The 22,857-nt window shown below is 37.1% G+C and overlaps 1 protein-coding gene across 4 annotated transcripts in view; it reads left to right on the top strand.

The window, feature by feature from the left end:
* Window positions 1-22,857, top strand: part of EXOC6 (exocyst complex component 6) — a 236,092-nt gene that overhangs the window by 30,805 nt on the left and 182,430 nt on the right. For 3 of the 4 annotated variants that reach the window (XM_032836304.1, XM_032836314.1, XM_032836332.1), the window contains exons 2-3: window positions 21,298-21,469; window positions 22,741-22,788. In XM_032836304.1, coding sequence (XP_032692195.1) covers window positions 21,298-21,469; window positions 22,741-22,788 — 220 coding nt within the window. Of the gene's footprint in view, window positions 1-12,473; window positions 12,569-21,297; window positions 21,470-22,740; window positions 22,789-22,857 lie in introns of all 4 variants that reach the window. The other variant, XM_032836324.1, reaches the window with a different exon arrangement.

Raw genomic sequence — 22,857 nt, 5'->3', positions numbered from 1 at the left:
TGTTATTTCCCATGAAATATTTCAGCTAGTCTGCCACATGCACTCTTAGCATGCTTTACAAAATAATGCCCAGGTGCTTCCTCTAATTCAATTGAAGATATTCTGTCAAACAATTTTTTAAATGACGGAGTTGACATACCCTAACTTTTTAAAAAAGGATACGATAATATCTTAAAGGGCCACACAACCTGTCAAAGCATCAGGCTCAAGCTAAGGAAAAAAATACAGGATGATATTCCCTGTATTTCTGATATTGAATTTTACTTGCCTTATTTACCTCTATATACAATTTCTGTGACTTGTTCTAACAGTATCCTTTTCCCATGCATAGGAAAGAGCCTAATAGAATTCGTTGGTTAGCATTACTTCCTATAACTAGGGTTGACATTTTATAATACTGACATTAACACTTACTGCTAATTCTGGGTAACAACAAAGTACAATGATAATCGCTAATGGACATCCTCTATAGTGAAACCTGAACTGATAATCAGCTAACACAGATTTGCAATAGACTTCCTCCTTCCTGTTTTTACACTCCCGACCAGAGATGTCTCTTCCTGTTGACTTCTGTGCTACTTGGTAAAATGCAAAAGATGAGAAATTGAAACATCTAATACATACAACATTGTATTTGTCCTCCAGAATAACAAATAGAATTGCTAAATAAATTTTAATTGAAAATGCTTAAAGCAGATTAAAGAATGCAGATGTAGACTGCTTCCTTAGACTTTAGAAGATCAAACAAAAAATATTAAACTCTCTAAAGCAGATCTAATGTGCAGTTTGCCTAATAGCTTAAGAGATGATCTATAGGGGCGCCTGGGTGGCTCAGTCATTGGGCATCTGCCTTCGGCTCAGGTCATGGTCCCAGGGTCCTGCGATCCAGCCCCACATCAGGCTCCCTGCTCGGTGGGAGGCCTGCTTCTTCCTCTCCCACTCCCCCTGCTTGTGTTCCCTCTCTCGCTGTCTCTGTGTGTCAAATAAATGAATAAAACTTTAAAAAGAAAAGAAAAGATGATATATATACAAGAGGGTATTATGCTAGTGAAATAAGTCAGAGAAAGACAGATACCACATGATTTCAATTATATGTGGACTCTAAAAAACAAATAAATAAACAAAAAGTACAATCAGATCTATACCTATACAGAACAAACTGATGATTGCCAGAGGGGAAAGGGGGAAGGAGGAAGGGCAAAACGGTTGAAGGAAAGTGGGAAATATAGGCTTCCCATTATGGAATGAACGAGTCTTGGGAATGAAAGCTACAACACAGGGAATACAGTGAATCCAGTTAAGTGGTACTGTAATAGCGTTGATAGTGACAGATGGTAGCTGCAAGCATTAGCATAAGGTATAGAAAGGGTGAACTGAGATGTTGTACACACTAAACTAATTTAAGATTATGTGTCAACTATACTCAAAAGAATGATAAGAAGTTAAAATTTTTAAATTAAAAAAAGGTAAAGTCACCAGGAAACCCCTGAAAAGATGAACAATGAGGTAAAGGTAGCCCTACCAAATATAACAATAAAGCCTCTATAATTAAAAGCATGGTATAGCACATGAATAGACATACAACGAACAGAATAAAGAAACAAAAAAACCCACCACATTTGAAAATTCAATCATGATAATGGCAGTATCTCAAATCACTGTGAAAAAAATAGGCTTTTTAAATAAGAGGTATTGGGTGGCTCAGCAACTTAAGCATCTGCCTTTGGCTCAGGTCATGATCCCAGGGTCCTGGAATCGAACCCCACATAGGGCTCTGCTCAGTGGAGAGCCTGCTTCCCCCCCTCCTTCTGCCCCTCCTCCAGCTTGTGCTCCCTCTCACTCACTCACTGTCTCTCAAATAAATAAAAAATAAATTAAGGGTTGTTAGGATGGTTGGACTGCCATATAAAAAAGACAAAACCAGGGTACTTGGCTGGCTCAGTCAGAAAAGCACGAGACTCTTGATCTTGGGGTTGTGAGTCTGAGCCCCATGTTGGGTGTAGAGACTACACAAATAAATAAACAAACAAACTTTAAAAAAAAAAAATCTGGGGTCATTCATTATCAAAGAAAATTCAAAAAAGAACCGAAATGTAAAAGTAAAAAATAAAACCATACAAGTACCAAAGGAAAACATGAGTGGATTCTTCTATAATATCTTGGACTATGGAAAACTTTCCTATGCCTCAAAATCCAGAAGAATAAGATTGATAAATTTCATTCTCATAAAAATAAAAAGACTGGGGGCCCCTGGGTGGCTCAATTGGTTAGGCAACTGTCTTTGGCTCAGGTCATGATCCTGGAGTCCTGAGATCAAGTCCCGAGTTGGGTTCCCTGCTCAGAGGGGAGTCTGTTTCTCCCTCTGACCCTTCCCCTTCTCATACTCTCTCTCATTCTCTCTCTCTCAAATAAATAAGTAAAACGTAAAAAATTAAAATAAAAAAACAAACCTCTGCATGGAAACAAAAAGAGTAAGCATAGTAAGAGAAAAAAATGAAAAAAAAAAGTTTCCAACTAATGGCAAAAAAATTGTGAAAGATTTTTAAGTGGATGAAAATGATTATTCTAACACGTCCTTCTAGATTATCTGTGCCTTAGCCTATTTTAAGTCTCTATAATTGTAGAAAACTGAAAGTAAAGCAAGTTATTCTTGTCTATAGAAATAAAAAGACATTCTGGCCTGTGGAATTTAATTAACTAGTTAATAATTTAAATGATTATGCCCTGCAGATAGTGACCAGTTGTGTCTCTATTTATAAATCTATTTCAGGGGGCGCCTGGGTGGCTCAGTGGGTTAAAGCCTCTGCCTTCAGCTCCGGTCATGATCCCAGCGTCCTGGATCGAGCCCCACACTGGGCTCTCTGCACCCCGGGGAACCTGCTTCCTCCTCTCTCTCTCTGCCTGCCTCTCTGCCTACTTGTGATCTCTGTCTGTCAAATCCATCAATCAATCAACGAACCAATCAATTTCAGCCTTACCAAATGCCTATATTGGTTTTTTGCCACTATCTTTCAAACATTGTTAACAGCTTATTAGTTCCCTCATTAATTAACAAATAAAACCTTTGGCATGCATTAATTTTATATTTGCATAAGGGCTATGATCTTATCTTTTTTGAAAACTATCTTTTAAATGGTTTCGTTGGTTCTACCAAAATGCCCAGTGGATTCGCCTGGCACAGCCAGGAAACTGCATTGCAAAGAATTGTACCTCACAGGCTGCCTATGCTTAGGCATCTCTTTTCTTAGATCCCAGAAGTAAAACCCAAGTGGCAATATGTATTTAACGTTGCTGACTCTTGCTTCTCTGGTTGGTTTAGTTTTTAAAATTACTGCATGGCCAATAAATTATTACCCCTAAGTGGTAACAATGAGAATTTTGGTTTATGGCTTGACCACTTATTTGGTGATCCCTCTACATGGATGACAAAAATCTCTTGATAAAAGATAAAAGATAAAAGACGGGGTGCCTGGGTGGCTCAGTGGGCTAAAGCCTCTGCCTTCGGCTCAGGTCATGATCTCAGGATCCTGGGATTGAGCCCCGCATCGGGCTCTCTGCTCAGCGGGGAGCCTACTTCCTCCTCTGTCTCTGCCTGCCTCTCTGCCTACTTGTGATCTCTGTCAAATAAATAAAATCTTTAAAAAAATAAATAAATAAAAATTCTGTTTTAATTTCTATTTTTTTTGTTTATATTTATTTATTTGACAGAGACAGAGAGAGATCACAAGTAGGCATAGAGGCAGGCAGAGAGAGAGAGAGGAGGAAGCAGGCTTTCTGCCACGCAGAGAGCCCGATGCGGGGCTTGATTCCAGGACCCTGAGATCATGACCCGAGCCGAAGGCAGAGGCTTAACCCACTGAGCCACCCAGGCGCTCCACCTGTTTTAATTTCTAGTGTAAATATTGGTAGTTATGATTCATGTAAATACAGCCTTTTTGGAGTTCTTACTAAGTTTTGAGAGTGTAAAGATACCAGAAAATGGGAGAACAACTGCTATAGGACAAAACCACCTTTTCCTTGAAAAATAAAAGCCGGTATATATAGTTGTATTTCTCTGTTATTATTGGTCTTAGTGTAATTTCAACTTCTGATTTAAATGATTTAAACTTTTAACTAGAGTATATTTAATTTAAATTTCACATTGAAACACTGAGGTGGAACAGTTTGAATGGCCTGTTGTATAAAACAAGCATTTTATCAGACTAGCAAAACTCATGCACACATACAACTCTCTGCAGACACTGATGTCCCATTTATACTTTCTTTTTTTCTTTTAGGATTTTATTTATTTATTTGAGAGAGAAAGCGGGGATGGGAAGGAGCAGAGGGAGTGGGGCAAGCAGATTCTGCACTGAGTGCAGAGCCCAACACGGGGCTTGATCATATGACCGTGAGATCACAACGCCAGCTGAAATCAAGAGTCATATACTCAACTGACTGAGCCACCCAGGTGTCCCCCCCCATACCTTCTTAAAGTGGCAAAAATGAACATATTCATTAACATGTCCCCAAAATATAGCTTCGTTACAGCATATAAACATAAGCAACAGTATATAGAGTTAATTATGCTTAGTAATCGGTCTTCTAAAATTCTACCATTTAAAAAAATTTACTGGATAACCAGTGATTATCTCTTAATTTAATATTAAATTTTAATCTACTTAAAGATCTTAGAAATCAGTGTCAATGCATGTTTAATAAAAAGTTTGCCAGAGGGGCACCTGAATGACTTAGTTGGTTGGGCATCTGTCTTGGTCTCAGGTCATGATCCTGAGGTCCTAGGATCAAGCCCTGTATCAGGCTCCCTGCTTAGCGGGAAGTCTGCTTCTCCCACTCCCTCCGTCCTTCTTCCCTGCTTGTGCTTTTTCTCTCTCAAAGAAATAAATAAAATCCTAAAAAAAACAAAAAAAGTTTGTCAGGATACTGATTTAACTTAGTTGAGCACAAATTTACATTTTTAATCATTTTTAAATATTTATATAGGCTAATGTTAGCTTATCTGAAAAGTAAATATGTGTTTAGGAAAAACAAAACCAAGTAGAATTAAATGATCAGTCAGAGAAAATAAATAGCTTTTTTTCATAAAGCGAAGTTATCAAACTAGGCTTGTTTGCCAAAGTTCTACTTTAATTATGTGAACTTGGGCTTTTAAAATGTTTTTGGGGGGGCAAGTCTAGCACATTTAAACTATTAGAAGTTTAATTTACTTGTTTTCTGGGAATTTGACAAAGATTCTAGTTATAGAAGTACTTATTATTTTTTGCCGATGAGCCAGTCAGAACAGAGTTCCTTTAACCAATGAGAGGTAAAAGCCTTACTGAGCTGCGCATAAAAATAAAGCTTTATAGCTTTGTTTCTATGATTTCACCCCAGGTCAAGAGACATGAATTGTAGAGATGAAAAAAAACAAACAGACCTCAGTGTCCAAATATCAAGAACTTGTTCCTTGTGGGCATGAAATTCTTAATGGATAGGAGCTTAAAGTAGACAGACAAAAAACATTACCAAGCCGAAGTGTCTTTTATCTTTTTTTTTTTTTTTAAAGATTTTTTTTATTTATTTGACAGATCACAAGTAGGCAGAAAGGCAGGCAGAGAGAGAGATGGGGGAAGCAGGCTCCCTGCTGAGCAGAGAGCCCGATGCAGGGCTCAATCCCAAGACCTTGGGATCATGACCTGAGCTGAAGGCAGAGGCTTAACTCACTGAGCCACCCAGGCGCCCCTATCTTTTTTTTTTTTTTTAAAGATTTTATTTATTTATTTGACAGAACAGGCAGGCAACTGTTCTTTGTGTGGTTTGTGAGAGTGTGTGTATATATTGTTGATGTGTATTTGGTATTGCCAACTTTATTAAAAAGGAGCTTAATTTTCAGAGACTTCATTAGTAGAAGCATTGCCATAGTAATAACAAAGATACTCTGGAAATGAGCAATGACTATATTACTGACATATTTAAGGTAAATAATTTCAACAACAGAATGGTGATTTTTGTGTAGTGAGCTGCTTTTACCTTTTCTTGTGCAGTACTTTCCAACAATCTGTATGGGTCCAAGACTTGGATTGTATACCTGGCTCTGGCCTTTTTAAGATTTATTTATTTGAGAGTATGAAAGAGAGAGCAAGCGAGCGAGCCCTTGGGGGAGGTACAGAGGGAAGGACAGAATCTTTAAGTAGACTCCCTGGTGAGCGTGGAGCCATCGCACATATTGATCCCAAGACCCCAAAATCATGACCTAAGCTGAAACCCAAGAGTCAGCCACTCAGGCCTCAAGCCACTCAACTGACTGAGCCACCCAGGTGCCCTGCTCTGAGCTTTTTAGTAGGCACATGGTGTTTAGTAAATCTTTTAACTTCTCAGACCTTCATTTTCTTCATCTGTGAGAAAGAGATAAAACCAGTTGCCCTATTTCCCAAGGGTTCTTGGGATCAAGTGCAATGATGTACTATGTAAAATTGCTTTGTGGATTGCAGAGTACTAATACAAAGGTAAAAGCTTATTTTTATTTATTTTTGTTACTTACATTCTGCTTTTGAGTGGACATGGGAATTGTTCTTCTCAATTACTGTTGTCTCTTCAAAGCTGTGAAATGACCAATAGCAGTGGACTGTGGTTGGGATCAATAGTGGGGATTAAGATCAGCATTATATCAGGGAACTGTGTTTCTGTTTTCCTCCATACTATTTGTAAATTATACTTCACAAAATTTTTGTCTTTTGACAAGCACATTATAAAAATTAATGTTTATTAGTATTTATTTTTTAAAATGCATAGTTTGAATGCTTTTTTTCAAAGTTCAAATTAAATATATCTACATCTGACTTTCATTTAATATACTGTGCAATTTAGTAAAGTTCTTGTTTTTACTTCAGGTTCTACTTATATGATGATATCTTTTTTAGGACCTCCAAAAATTATGAGCCTGGAATTGCCAGAAAATGTTTATGGTGTTTATAGTTCTTTTCTATTTTTAACCATTATATTAAAATAATAGGTATCTGGATAAAGCAGCTTCAAAAAAGAGGAAACATTATTTAGATTTCATAATTTTTGTTGATTTGGTTGAGTATAAGATTCACACCTTGCTCTGATGCAGTAGGAAAATATTTGGATTTATACTTTCTGGTGAAGGGTGCCCTCTAGCGACTGTCTTTTTATTAAGATTTGCAATTTTCGTCGTGACTTGAATATAGAAATAAAAGACACCGTCAGTTCTCAAAAAATTTAGAAGATGAAATGTACACTAAAATGGAGAATATATTTTATGTGTTATACAAATAAATAAAAGATAAATTTTTAAAAAGATAGTGTTATACAAATAAATTAATTAAAGGGGGAGAAATTTTCAGGTAATGGGAAAGGTATTATCCAGTATCGTTATTGATGAAATTTTCCTAAAGGAACTGTCTTGAGCTGAATTTTGAAGGAAGATTAAGACTGAGACATATTGGGTGCCTGGGTGACTAAGTTGGTTAAGCATCTGCCTTGGTTTCAGGAAGATCCGAGGGTCCTGGAATCAAGCCCCTAATCAGCTCCCTTTTCAATGTGGAGCCTGCTCTCCCTCTCCTTCTGGTTTGGGCTCTCTTGGTATCTCTGTCTCTCTCTCTCAAATAAATAAAATCTTAAAAAAGAAAAAAAAAGAAAAAGATTGAGGCGTATCTTGTGGGGAAGGGGCTTCCTGCAGTGGAAAAAAAAGTTAAGGACATTACCAAAAAGGACTAGTGCCAAAAGGGGGGAAAAAAAAAAGATAGAAGAAAAAATGGAATTATTTTGGAAAACATTTAAATTTAATTCTAATTTACATATTTTTATGCAGTTGTCCAAATAATTTGTATTATACTTATAAACTTTTTTTTCCCCCAGGGATTCAGGAAGGATTTGGCTGGGCATTTGTGACTTGGGAGTTTTCATATAGTTGCAATCAGATATTAGTTGCTGCTGGGCTGAAATTATCTGGACTAGATAGCCAAGATGGCTTACTCATATTGCTGGCGATTGAAGTGGCTGTTATAATGGAGTGGTCACATATGTGGTCTCTCTAGCACATTATTTTTTATTTATTTTTTTAATTTGTTACAGAGAGGGAGAGAGCGCATAAGCAAAGGGAGTGGCAGGCAGAAGGAGAAGCAGGCTCCCTGCTGAGCAAGGAGCCTGGTGCAACAAGAATGGATCCCAGGATCCTGGGATCCTGACCTGAGCTGAAGGCAGATGCTTAACCAACTGAACCACCCAGGTGTCCCTCCATGACGTTATTTTAAGGATAGATTTCTTATTTAGTGGGTGACTTTCCCAGAGTGAGTGTCTAAAGAAGTCCTGTGATAAGTTGCATGTTTTTTTCTAGTTTCTGAAGTTGCATGTAATTACTTCTGTCATCTTCCACTGATCAGAGTACTCAGAAACCTGCCCAGATTCAAAAGAAGTAGAGGATATAGACCCCACCTCTCACCGGAAAGTGTATCAAAGAATTTTGGACCTATGTTGTAAAACTACTTCATTTGTTTTCCTGCCTTTTTGAAGAATTATGCTCAGTACAGATAAATTCTTAATGATTTAGGGATCAGTAAATCTCTGTGTTAAAGTTAACTGTGCATGTATCTGTTTTCTGCACTTGATTTTCAGTTTCTATTGCATATGGTTGGTACTTAATGAATATTGTTGGAAAGAATACTCCTTTGTCTTTATCCAGGTGTTACTGTCTCGGAGTTATTTCATTTCTTATTTGCTCCTGGATTACAGAGTGTTACGGAAAGTTATAGGAACATTGTTTCTCGTGTTTGATGTATTTGATACAATAGTTGGGAAAATGTTGGGAGTACTGGGTATGATAATTTTAGATTGACTACTTTTGTTCTTGCTATTTTATATTGCTAAGTAGAATTATATATATTTTTTCCAAGATTGGTACTTTGAGCAAGCCTTTTGTGCATTTAAGATAGGGAAATGGTATATTTGCTATTTGTTCTTTAAAAGAAAAAAAGGGGGCCCTTCTCCCAAACGATAACTCATTTGCTATCTTTGATTAATATTTTAGCCCTTTGTTTTTCACATGGATGCTGCTGAAATTTTGGGCACCTTAAATCTGAAGTCTCCTAAAGGGAGTTGCACGACCAGTTTGTTGAATTAAGCAAATTTACTGATATACTAAAAATCTGGTTTATTTTATTTTATTTTTTTATTTTAGAGAGACAGGGAGGGAGGGAGGGAGGACGAGCACATACTAATGAGGGGAAGGGCAGAGGGGAGGAGAGAGAATCTCAAGCAGACTCCCCGCTGAGTGTAGGCCTGATATGGGGTTCAATCCCATAATCCTGAGATCATGACCTGAGCTGAAATCAAAATTTGGATGCCCAACTGACTGAGCCACCCAGGTGTCCCCTAAAATGTGTTTTCAAAACTATTTCTGAGGGGCGCCTGGGTGGCTCAGTCGTTAAGTGTCTGCCTTGGGCTCAGGTCATGATCCCAGGGTCCTGTGATTGAGCCCCCCATCCAGCTCCCTGCTTGGCAGGAAGCCTGCTTCTCCCTCTCCCACTCCCTGCTGGTGTTCCCTCTCTTGCTGTCTCTCTCTCTCTGTCAAATAAACAAATAAAATCTTAAAAAGAAATCCTGATTTAAATAAATTTTAAAAATGATTTTTAAAAAAGATTTTATTTATTTTTAAAAGATTTTATTTATTTATTTGACAGAGACAGAGAGAGATCACAAGTAGGCAGAGAGGCAGGCAGTGGGAGAGGAGGAAGCAGGCTCCCCGCTGAGCAGAGAGCCTGATGCAGAGCTCGATCCCAAGACCCCAAGATCATGACCTGAGCCGGAGGCAGAAGCTTAAACCACTGAGCCACCCAGGCGCGCCTAAAAAAGATTGTATTTATTTGAGAGAGAGAGAGGGAGAGAAGGAGAGAATGAGAGGGGAGAAGGTCAGAGGGAGAAGCAGACTCCCCGTGGAGCTGAGAGCCTGATGTGGGATTCGATCCCTGGACTTTGGGATCATGACCTGAGCTGAAGGCAGTTGCTCAACCAACTGAGCCACCCAGGTGCCCAATAAAACTTACTGAGTTTATTAGCAAGCAATTTGTGTTGCACAGGATGGTTTTATTAGGTTTTGAAATTTTCTGATTAGTTTTTCTATGATGATGATGATGATTATTATTTTTTTAAAGATTTTACTTATTTATTTGACAGACATCACAAGTAGGCAGAGAGGCAGGCGAAGAGAGGAAGGGAAGCAGGCTCTCCACCTAGCAGAGAGCCTGACATGGGGCTCGATCCCAGGACCCTGGGATCATGCCCTGAGCGGAAGGCAGAGGCTTTAACCCACTGAGCCACCTAGAAGCCCCTCTGATTATTTTTAATGTCTTCATAGCACATTTTTAGGAATGTTTAATTTGTCAAAAGCTGATAATATAGAGTGGTTAGTTGTCTTATAAATTTACTTAACATTCAGAAAGTTACGTCAGTTAATAAAATGAAAATGTTAGCAAAATGTTAGTAAGCAAAATTTCAGTACTAATTAGATCAGTACCTAAAATCTGAAAAGCATTCATTATAAATATGAAATTGCTGAGCTATCATAAGCAGTCTCACTAATGAAATACCAAATCTTAATTACTGATGATTAGAAATACAAAATTAACATCAGTATGTTAGACATTAAGTTTGATATGATATGTGAAACACTGGTGAAAGAATAGGAAAAATGGATATGGACTGGAAGAATAAATAATGCTTGAAAGGATGTAAAAGCACTTTTTAAAAAATTACTGGAAATACAGAATTAAGGTTAATGTATCATTTTGAGAATGGGCAGAAAATATGGTTAATGTTTGAAAAATTTAAAAACAACATTAAAAATCATCCAATGGAGATTAGAAGTAGCTGATACAGTTTTATCAGAGATCAAGCAGTGCACATTTCTTTTCTTTTTTAAAAAAGAGATTTTATTTATCAGAGAGAGAGATTGTGCACATGTGCACGCATGCACACACTGAGTGGGGAATTGGGGTGTGGGCAGAGGGAGAAGCTGGCTCCCTACTGAGCAAGGAGCCAGATACTGGATTGGATCCCAGGACCCTGGGATCATGACCCCAGTGAAGGCAGGTGCTTAACCGACTGAGCCACCTAGGTGTCCCACACATTTTTTTTCTGATAAAAGTTTGTAGAAAGTATTGACACCAACAGATAAATGCAGTGCTAATGCCCAGGGATTCTTGAACAGTATTTTTGCATTTAGCTTTCCAGTATTTTGGAAATCCATTACCTTGGTAAAGTCATAATTTTTCCTTAACAGTAGTTGATTGACATTTAATAAAATTCACAGGACAGTCTACCAATGTTTAGTATTCTAATGTTAGTCACTTTAGGTGAGTATCTTCACATTATTCTGTATAGGGCTTGGCTATGTTCTTTTGTGGTTATGCAATAGAATATCTGTTCTGTTGGAGAACAAAGGATTCTGAGATCAAGAAAGACTTTTTATTCTGTCTGGGAAACTGTAGTGCTTCAATCAAATAGGTAATTTAGGGAAATTGGGATTGGGTACTTTGATATTTTATCCATCTTTTAAAAAATGCAAACATTTTATTAGAAGCTAAAAAGTCATTTCTCAGCAAATAAATACAGGTGTCCCTGTATTTACATTTTACATTTACATATTACATTTACATGTTATTACATCAGTACACTTTTACAAAAGACCTACATTTGTACCTGTTTTCACTAACCAAAAGAAATCCAAAGAGGATTTTTGCTTTTGTGAAAAAGGGCAAAAAGTGAAAATCGCATTCAGCAGCATGAGCAGCAGGAGTGGCACTGCCAAGCGCCTTCCTGGGGATCTACACTCAGCATCAAGCAGCGATAGCTCTGGACTGTGTCTGTGAGCATCTGTGTTTTATCTTGATTTATTTTGTACATCTGTTAGCAAGATATATTCTAAGATATATCAGAAAAACCTAAGAGAAGTTATTTTTTGGGTCTGGGAATGCTCAAAAATTTTCTTTATAAATTAGTAATAATTGCTTTGTCTTTATACACCATTTTGGTTTCATAGGAGCTCTCTTCCTTCAGATGATAGGAGAAACCTGTACATTTTATTCTCTTTACAGTTACTGTGATGGAATTTTTTTTTTTTTACAATGGAAATATGGTGAAAGAAAAAGATACCAAAAATGGTATAATGATATTATATGATTTTTGGTAAAAAATATCCTAATTGTTTCCAGTAATGAGAGAGTCCTTTGTCACATAATATTTTGTAAATGTTTGTTTTCCATTAGAAGGTGTTTTCCTTAAGAAAAATAAAACAAAACTAGAATATGATTAAGAAATCATTTATCTCATTAATAGAATAGAGTATCTGTCCCAAAACTTGAGGTAGCCTGAGTTCCTCCATTAAGACATTTGATTGGATAACAACATTAATTTTTAAAGAAGCAATTTTAATATTTTAATGTTATCTAACTTTTTCTTATATCTATTACCACTAGGTGGAGCCCTGTACATACAATTCAAGAAGGCATTTCTGACCGATGGTTTACTTGTTTAAATGCTGTAAGCCTGATACATCAGATGGTCAAATAATGTATGATAACTCATATTTCAACATTATGCTTTGGGGTAGAAGATTAGGTATAATGAAGATAGAAAATGTGGGGCGCTTAGGTGGCTCAGTGGGTTAAAGCCTCTGCCTTCAGCTCCAGTCGTGATCCCAGGGTCTCTTCCCCTTCACTCTCTTTCTGCCTGTTTCTCTGCTTACTTGTGATCTCTGTCAAATAAATAAAATCTTTAAAAAAAAAAATTTAAAAGAAAATGTGTACTTAAAAGAATTTTTAAGATATGCTTTTTAGACATACATTGCAACGATGTGGATGGTTGAACTAGAGGGTATTATGCTAAGTGAAATAAGTCAGTCAGAGAAAGACAATTATCATAGGATCTCTCTGATATGAGGAATTTGAGAGGGAGGGTGAGGGGTTGTGAGGGGTAGAAAAAATGAAACAAGATGGGACTCGAGAGGGAGACAAAGCGTTTAAGAGAGAGACTCTTAATCTCAGGAAGCAAAGTGAGGGTTTCTGGGGGCTGGGGGTGGCAGGGATAGGGTGGCTGGGTTATGGACATTGGGAAGAGTATATGCTATGGTGAGTGCTGTGAGTTGTGTAAGACTGATGATTCACAGACCTGTACCCCTGAAGCAAGTAATACATTGTATGTTAATTAAAAAAAATATATATATATTGTTTTTATGTGTTCCTACTTGCTAAAATTAAAATATGTAAATTAAAATCACTTAGTGTAGCATAGTCCATCTTTATTTTCTGTTCACATGAAGTTTTTAAGTCATCTCTTCTTTTACATTGATTTTACATCTGCATTTTGTCATGATTACCATTATATTTTGGTAGAAGTAAGGCTTTTTTTTTTTTAAGATTTTATTAATTTATTTGACAGAGAGATATCACAGGCAGATAGGCAGGCAGAGAGAGATGGGGAAGCAGGCTCCCTGCTGAGCAGAGAGCCCGATGATATGATGCGGGGCTCAATCCCAGGACCCTGAGATAATGACCTGAGCCCAAGGTAGAGACTTAACCCACTGAGCCAACCAGGTGCCCCAGAAGTAAGGTTTTATTGTGCTAAGCTTTTGGAAGGGAAGACTGAACTCTTACACTGAAGTTATTATATGTATAATTGACACTTGAACAATGTGGTGGTTAGGGGTCACTGACCCCCTGTGCAGCTGGAAATCTGCATATAACTTTTGACTCCCCAAAGACTTTACTAATAGCCTACTGTTAACCAGAAGCCTTATGATACCATAAACAGTCAATTAACACATATTTTATATGTAATGTGTATTATATACTGGATTTTTGCAATCAAGCAAGCTAAAGAATAGAAAACGTTATTAAGAAAGCTTCAAGGAAGAGATAATATATTTATAGTACTGGACTATGTTGAGAAAAATTTGAATGTAAGTGTACCCATGCAGTTCAACCATTGTCCAAGGTTCAACTGTATATGGAGCACTAATTTATAACCTTAGTGGATGTGGGATAGTGGAAAATTTACCTGCTTTCTGGTTTTGCCATGTCTCTGTGTATTTATTTATAGGATTTGATTAGATTTGTCAGTAGACATTATAGCATTCTGAGGGGACATTTTAAAAGCAGAAAAATTCATTAAAATTGCATATTGCTTGAAAGTTTGGAAGAGTAATGTATTTGGCACCTTAATAATTAGATGGAAAAAATGTTAACTGACTTAGGGTTCAAAGATTGAATAGTACTGAATGGTATTTCCTTTCTTATCCTGAAGATCAAAATTTTGAAGAATAATGATTGTTATTCAGAGACAAGAAAAAAGATTTTTTAGAGCCTTCGGCTGAGGTTAGACAAATACAGAGCCCTTAGTTTTCTCTACTTCATATTTTGCTCCTCTTTATTTTTTACATTTGTAATTTAATACTGCCTAACAATTTGCTATGCCTCAGTTCTCATCCTTTTCTTCTGTCCATTGGATGATTTCACCTGATGGGTGCAGCAGTGCACATCAGGGGATTCCCTATTGAGTCATTCTCAATTGTTGATCTTCAAAGGTGATCTGGTTAGTTGCTATGCCCATAACTTCTCAGCATTCCATGCTGCTTATCACCATTTCTGATTGGAGAGTATATGTGACATAATGGTTAGGAGTGCTGGCTTTGGAGTCAGGTAGACTTGGAGTTAAATCTTGGCCCTACTACTGTGTGACTTTGGACTTAAAAGTCTTCATCTTCCCAAACTGCATTTGTAAATTGGGATGCTAATAGAATCTACACTGTAAAGCTGTAGTGAATATTAATGAGGTAATGCTTGCAAAGTACTTAATAGTAAGTACTTGGTTGTGTGTTACTTTTTGTTTTGTTTTGTTTTTAATCTTTAGCACATTAAGCCAGATGCAGCAGCGGATATGACTCCTCTTTAGTCAGTTCAGTCACTGTGGGGAGTTGTTGACAGGGATTGCGCATCTTCTCTGCTTTCCATATCCTCCCTCCACTGTCTCCCCAAATTATCTCTATAATTAAACATAGGACCCTTGTAATTTACCCTTGTATTAAATTACAAGAGAAAAGATGGGTAATTCCTGCTATGTATATCGTGTATTGCTTTGGCTTTTTTCCCTTTTCCAGTGTTGTTCTGCATATCTGCCCTTTTCTCCCTTCCTGTTTGTCTCTGTTCACTCAGCTTTTTATTGTTGGCTTTATTAGCAAAGTTTCAGACTAATTATTTTTAATATTTTCATCAGAGTGGTAGAGGGTTAAATCAACTACATGTATTGATTAATTCCATTTTGAGTGCTTGTGTCAGGCTCTTTGTTTTGTGCTGCATCTATTAAGTTGAGAAAGTCAGAACTAGGAACGTTTTTCTTTTCAGGGCCAAATTCTATCTTGTGATGAATTTTGGATTTTGGCACTTGCTTGAGCCTTCAGTACATTTTTAAAAATGCAACTTATTCCTGTGGTTTAGAATGTTTTCTCATCTCTACTTCTTTATTTCTGTGTACTCTGCTCAGAATGATCTCTCTGATACGGATTATGGGTAACAGGTGGTTATATCAGCTTGGGCTGCAGCTTGTACTTAAGTCTGTAACAGCAAGTGGTTATCCGAAGTCAGGAGAGACTAAGACTTAGTAGAAATAGGTGGATCATTCATGGTACTGATTCCTTAATGTTATTTTTACTGGGGCTAATAGTTCACCCATTTTAGGCTTTGATTTTCTATTAATGGCGGGGGGTGAGTATTGCATATGTTCTGATACTGCTTTTCTCCATACTAACAACATCAGTAGAAAAAGAGGCATTCATCTGTGATGCTATACTAGATGCACTGGCAGTATCTTGAATTACTATAAAATAGGAGTAGTTTTGTTTTTAAAACTCTGGAGAATAAATTAGAAAGACACACTAAAAGATGGACTTTAAGAACTTTCTAGGGGTGCCTGGGTGGCTCAATGGGTTAAAGCCTCTGCCTTTGACTCAGGTCATGATCCTAGGTTTCTGGGCTCTCTGCTTGGTGGGGAACCTGCTTCCTCCTCTCTCTGCCTGTCTCTCTCCCCAATTGTGATCTCTGTCAAATAAATAAATAAAATCTTAAAAAAAAAAAAAGAACTTTCTAGAATAAAATAGGCTACAAGAAAATTATTTTTCTTCTTTTTGTTTATATATTGTTACAGTTTTTAAAAGAGAAAACAGTATTGCTTTTTACACTGACAGAGTGCCACCCTCTTTGGAGGGACATTGTAGTAGAGCAGTCCTGAAATACCTCTTAGATTTTTTTTTAAGATTTTATTTATTATTTGACAGAGAGAGACGCAGCAAGAGAGGGAACACAAGCAGGGGGAGTGGGAGAGGGAGAGGCAGACATCCGGATGTGCAGGGAACCTGATGCGGGGCTCCATTAGAGGACCCTGGGATCATGACCTGAGCCGAAGACAGACACTTAACGAGTGAGCCACCCAGGCTCCCCTACCTCTTAGATTTTTGCTACAGTGCTACAACTATAACAGAAAAAAAGAGAGTAGGCAATTCTTTTGGTATGTTCTGTTTCCTACCTGGTTTTTTAAGATCCAGAGAAATTTCAAACTTGTATTAAGGTAGGTAAAAAAGATGTTTAAAAATGTGTGTTTATATATATATATATATATTACTTCAACATGAGTTCATAGTTATGAAATAAAAATTTGTTTATAGCACACTAATGTCAGATAAACTTTCTCTTGCATGGATTTCCTTCAGAATTATGTTTGCTTAGTTAGGAATTCTTATTAAATATTAATTATAGGAAAAACACAAGAAGCATAAAAGTACTTTGGGAATTCTAGTACTGCCTCAGATCCTCACTAGCTAGGCTGCACCGAGCAAGTCATTTATCATTTCCTTGCCTACTTCATTTGTGAAAAGGGGGAAGTGATATTTTCTCTGGTGTAGTATAAGAAATAAATGAAATATTAGCTGTAAAAAAGTGCAAAAGGCCCCATAACTCCTTTAGCATAGAGTATTAGCCATATTTGATACCTGTAGCCACTACTTATTCAGCAGCCAGTTGACTCATTTAATAAGGATTTGGTTGTCTTTTATGTCCATATTATGCTAACAGCCAGTGTGTACTGAGCACTTACCATATGTCAGTTACTGCTAAGAACTTTTCTTGTGTTTACTAATTTAATCCTTAAAACATTGTGATGTAGATACTGTTTTTTTTTTGTTTTTGTTTTGTTTGTTTTAAAGATTTTATTTATATGACAGAGAGAGAGCACACGCAGTGGGAGCAGCAGGCAGAGGCAGAGAGGGGTGGGGAAAGCAGACTTCCCACTGAGCAGGGAGCCTGACATGGGACTGGGGACTGGGGTCCCTTCAAAAAGGCGGGTGCTTCTTTGTCGTCGTCTTCTTCTTCTTCTTCTTCTTCTTTTCTTCTTCTTCTTCTTCTTTTCAGATTTTATTTATTTATTTGACAGAGAGAGACAGAGAGAGAGGGAGAGCGAGCTCGAGTGTGCACAAGCAGGGGGAGCAGCAGAGGAGGGAGAAGCAGATTCCCTGCTGAGCAGGAAGACCAATGCAAGACTCCATCCCAGGACCCTGGGATCATGACCTGAGCTGAAGGCAGATGCTTAACTGACTGAGCCACCCAGGCACCCCTAGATATCATCCTTATTTTATTGGTGAGAGAGTTGAGATTTGGAGAAGTCAAGTGACTTACCTGAGGTTGAACAGTGGAATTAGAAAGTGTCCTTTCTAATTCCATCTGTTCCATCCATTCATTCTTCCAGTTACTCAGCAATCATTTATTAACCATTTGCTATGTGATAAGTACTTTTCTGGGGCTGAGCGTTCAGTGGGGAACAAAACAGACAACTTACGTTCTAGTGGGTGAAGACAAAATGAATAGAAGTATGAAATAGAGAATATATTTGAGTATATTCTACAGTGGAAAGAGTGATGCAGTGATAAAGTAAACTCCTTTGTTTTAAAAAAGAAAACAAGAAGGAAGGGAATTGTGGAATTGTATGTGCGTGTGTATTTGTGTCTCTGTGTGTTTGTGTTTATAATATGGATACTGTAGCCAGAAAGAGCCTCATCAAGAAGGGAATAAAAGACGTGAAGAGAGGCAGGCCACCTGTGAGAAGTATGAGAAGTATGATAAAGGTAGAGGAAACAGCATGTGTAAAGCATAGGGTAGGAAAGTGTTTGGTGTTTTTCAGGAACCACAAGGAGGCCAGTGTTGCTGGCATAGAATAAGTGGAGAGTGAGTATTAGGAAGTGAGGTCAGTGAGGTAATATGGGGCAAAATTATATAGGGATTTTATGGGCTGTTGTAAGAGAAATAGGGTTTGGAGCAGAAGAGATAAATGAGATCTGCTTTATATTTTAATGGGATCATTCTGTCTACTTTGTTGAGAATAGACTATAGGGAAGTCGGGGTGAAATCAAGGAGACTAATTAAGAAGCAGTTGGTAACATTCTAGGCAAGATCATGGTGACCTAGTCCAGGGTGGGACCAGTAGAGGTTGTAAAATGTGTTTGGATTTTCTGGATTATTTTGGTGGGGAGAGTGAGAGAGAGAACCGTCAAGGGTGATATCAAGGTTTTTTTGCCAGAGCACCTAGAAGAATGGGCTTTACAGAGATAGTGGAAGACCATGAGAGGAGCAGGTTTGAAGAAGAAGGTAAGAAATCATTTTGGACATATTTAAGATGCTTGTCAGATACTCAGTTGGAGAAATATATGAGTTTGAAGGTCAGGAGGAAGTTGGGCCTGGAAACATAAATTTGGGAGGTGTCAGTGTTCTTGTGGAATTTAAAACTCCAAATCTGGGTGAAATTGAGAGAGTGGTATAGTAGAAAAGAGAAGATGTCCAAGATCAGATCCTAGTTGTAGCTCAGCTCTTAAAGGCCCAAATTTTTAATAATTACTATCCAATATGGTTGTCTCTAGTATTATAATAGGTATTCATTAAAAACCTGTAACATGGAGGCTGCCTTCAAAAAGCTTATGGTTGATAAGAAAAACAAAATATAGGACATATATTTGAAAGGTTTAAATTACAGTACAGAGTATAATATGTGATTATATGTCACAGTGAGTAGAAAGGACTGTAAATTTACCTGTCCTGCTTATGGAGAGATTACTTGTCATGGAAAAGATTGACAAAGTTCTGTTGGAGGAAATAGGAATTGAACTAAATCTCAAACAATGGGCAACAGATTGGGAGAGCACATTTTTGGCAAGTCCCCAAGACTACCATCAAGTTCAGTAATTTACTAGGAGGACTCAGAATTTAGAAAGCTGGTATATTCACAGTTGCTCTTTGTTACAGCAAAAGATTACAGATTAAATTTAGCATCAGGAAAAGGCATATAAGGCAGGGTCTAGGAAAGTTCAAAGCGGGGTCTTCCATAAGTCCTTTCCCACTGGTCATGTAGACAGTACTTATATCTCCCAGCAATGATGTGTGGCAACAGTCCTAGAGTATTGCCAACCAGGGTAGCTCACCTAAGCCATGGTGCCCAGGGTTTTTCCAGGGGGTTGTTCATGTAGACATGGCTGACTGCCCTGAGTTGCTTACCCTTAGTCTGTAGACTCTCTGGAGCTGAAGGCCCCCACCCACTGTAAATCACATTGTAAAACCACATTGCTAGCTTAGATTATTTGACATTTCCAAAGGTCTCCAAGTAAACAAAGACAACTATCAAGTAGGACATTCTGAAGGTTTATTTCCCAGGAGCTGGGGGCAAGGGCCAAACCTTTCTTAGGGCAAGGTTAATCCTTTTCCGAATGGTGTTTGGCAGGGAGGGTGATACCCTCTATGTGGAGATAGCATGAGCTGAGAGACAGTAGGAATGTGTACACCATATTTAGAGAACATTGTGGTGCCTGTAATATGGGCTTGAGAATATGAACCCTGGAGCCAGACTACCAGGATTTATTTCTCATCCGTCCCTTGCTAGTGTGGAGTTTATAGCAGTTACATAATCTGTAACATCTGTAAAGCAAGGGTAATAATAATACCTACTTTATAGGCTTGTTGTGAGGATTAAAAGATTAATATATAAAGCACTTAGAATATGTCCTGACAGAGTAAGTATTATAGAAATCAGGAGTTTGTTCTTCATTCTTTAGTCATTCACTCATTGATTCTTTTTTGAGCACTAGTGCGTTAAAGACTCAAGTCCTGAGCCTCAGACCTTTATTTCCTGACATCTAGAGAGTTTCCAGGTATCTAGAGGGTTTGTGGCTCATTTAGTAATAACAAGTTGAATGAGAAATTAAATAATTTTTTCATACAAATGATTTCTACTAATGACTACTTTCAATCCAGTTTTAAGATTTTCAACCCTTGTGGGTGCTGGGGTAACACAGTTAAGTGTCCAGCTCTTAATTTCAGCTCAGGTCATGATCTCTGGGTTATGAGATTGAGCCTTGCATCAGGCTCCATGCTCAGTATGGAGTCTGCTTGAGATTCTCTTTTCCTCTCCCCCTCCATTTCTGCTCTCTGTCTCTCTGAAATAAATAAATCTTTAAAAAAAAAAAAAGATTATCAGTTGTTGCTTTGATGTTAAAACTTGTATTCAATTGGCAGTCAAAGAACTTAATTTGTAGAGAAGTGTTGATCCATAGTTATATTAAGTGGGATTCATTGTGATGCCTCTGCATTATTCTATTGCCTCAACTGTTACTTGAAGATGGTATGCTATGTAACTTGGCCTGTGGTATCAGTGATAGAAATGATACTTTTCTAAAGAAAGGGTTTATCATAATGAGCTGCTGCTTGAGGGCTTGCACTTAGAGAATTGCACTCCCTTCTGCTGTGCCATCTTTTTTTTTTTTTTTTTTTAATATATCAGCCCCAGTTACATTTTTTCTCCTTCTCTTTGGACCATGATAAGCTTCAGAGTAGTGACTTTGGGAGCAGGGTAGTTTAGAGCGAAGAGACCTTTATCTGGAGAAGTAATTTGCATGTAAGATAAGGTGTTTTTTAGATGTGTTATAGGTTTGCTTACTTTAAACCATTTAACCTATGCTCCGAAGTAACTGTAATTTAATGTTGGTACTATGTCATATTATGATGAATAGTTTTAATTGTATATTTAAAAGTCACAGTCACAGACTTAAATCTGGATATCAGAATTAAGTAATTCTTGAAATGTATGAGTGTCTCCTTAATATACCGATTACAAAACAAAAAAAATTATTAGCTGTTGCAAAGAATGGGCTTAATAAAGAATAAATTTTGGTGAACTGGGAAGTTAATGTTAGTTTTCTTTTTTGTGTACATTCAGGTCTGTGTATGATGACCAACCAAATGCACACAAGAAGTTTATGGAAAAATTAGATGCTTGTATCCGTAATCATGACAAGGAAATTGAAAAGATGTGTAATTTTCATCATCAGGGTTTTGTAGATGCTATTACAGAGCTCCTTAAAGTAAGGACTGATGCAGAAAAACTGAAGGTAAGAAATACTTTAAAATTCTCTTTATTTTTTTTCTCATTAAATTAGTCAAGTATTAGTTTGTAGTGCATATGTATAAATCATTATTAAATGTACTATTTTCAGGAAGTGAATTAGTGTGTATATTTGGAAATGCTCTTTATGCTCTATTAACATAGTTGTCATGCTAATGACAGGAGTAATCTCTTTTTTGTAAAGCAAGTAATGCATTGACTTAACAGGATTTCTTTCCCTGCAGGGAAATGAACTAAAAAAATTCATACAAGGGAAGGCCTCATTTGCAGTTTTAGAATTTGAAAAATGGCAATTAGTATAATAATGATAAAAAGCAATCCTCTAAAAATTAAAAAGAAAACTTACTATGAGTGATTGCGTTCTCAAAATTATTTAATAATACTGAAACTTTTTTTTGGTTTAATAACAAAACATAATTTTCTTAAAGAAAGTTGGTCTGTATTTTCTGCCACCCAACAAAAACATTTGTTAAATCAGACTTGGATTCGTTCAGTCAGAATACAAAGTATTTAGTTATAAGAATTGGCCTATTTATCTTTTTTTACATTTGGAGAATTTAGCAGATAAAATGACCCTGGTTCACTAAAGGTTATGATTAGAAAACCATTATATAAAGGATATTCAGATAACAAGAGACCAAATACAGCATCAATGAGGTCACTGAGCATCTTTGTTCAGAAATTAATGAGATTTTTAATAAACTAGAATGTGCTTCCTTACTATGATGACCTAATGAGTCACTTAATATGTGGGAAAATTTGAGGTTGAGCTTTGTCTGCACCTGCAGCATTAAAATGTTGCTGTGGATTGAAATTTCCGTGTTTGATGTTAATCAACCACCCAGTGTTTGCATTCAGCAAAGTATGAATGTTTAATTACCATAAAATGCAATCACCATTTCGAACAGACAATGAATGGCACATAGACCTCATTGAAGTTATCAAAAAGGGACCAGTGGTCAATTGGGTCAGTGATTTGAATTGTTTGACAGACTTAGAGAAGCAAGTAAAGTTCAAAAATCTAGATTAAATTTGAGAAGTTTGCCACAGAATCTGTTAAAAAGAACTGTCATAAGTAATTGAAGTTAACAAAAGCCCTTTTCAATCAAAAGTTCAAGTTCAAGCTGTAGAGTTAATTTGAATTTGCATTTCTTTGTTCTAAGTTTCTCATGAAGCATGATCTGATTACAAGGGTGAGCAGTTATATCAGGGCAGTTTTATGCATATTTGTCTAATTAAGGTAAAATTATTTTTAAGGTGCAAGTTACCGATACCAACCGAAGATTTCAAGATGCGGGAAAGGAGGTGAGAATATGATACATTTCTTACATACTCAATATGTGGATGCAGTTTGCTTAAAAATATGAACATTTC

This window comes from Lontra canadensis, unplaced genomic scaffold (genome assembly GCF_010015895.1).
Source record: "Lontra canadensis isolate GAN:19392208 unplaced genomic scaffold, GSC_riverotter_1.0 scaffold3, whole genome shotgun sequence".
Lineage (NCBI taxonomy): Eukaryota > Metazoa > Chordata > Mammalia > Carnivora > Mustelidae > Lontra > Lontra canadensis.
Note: the sequence above shows the minus strand (reverse complement) of the source record. Positions and strands in the feature narration are given on the sequence as shown.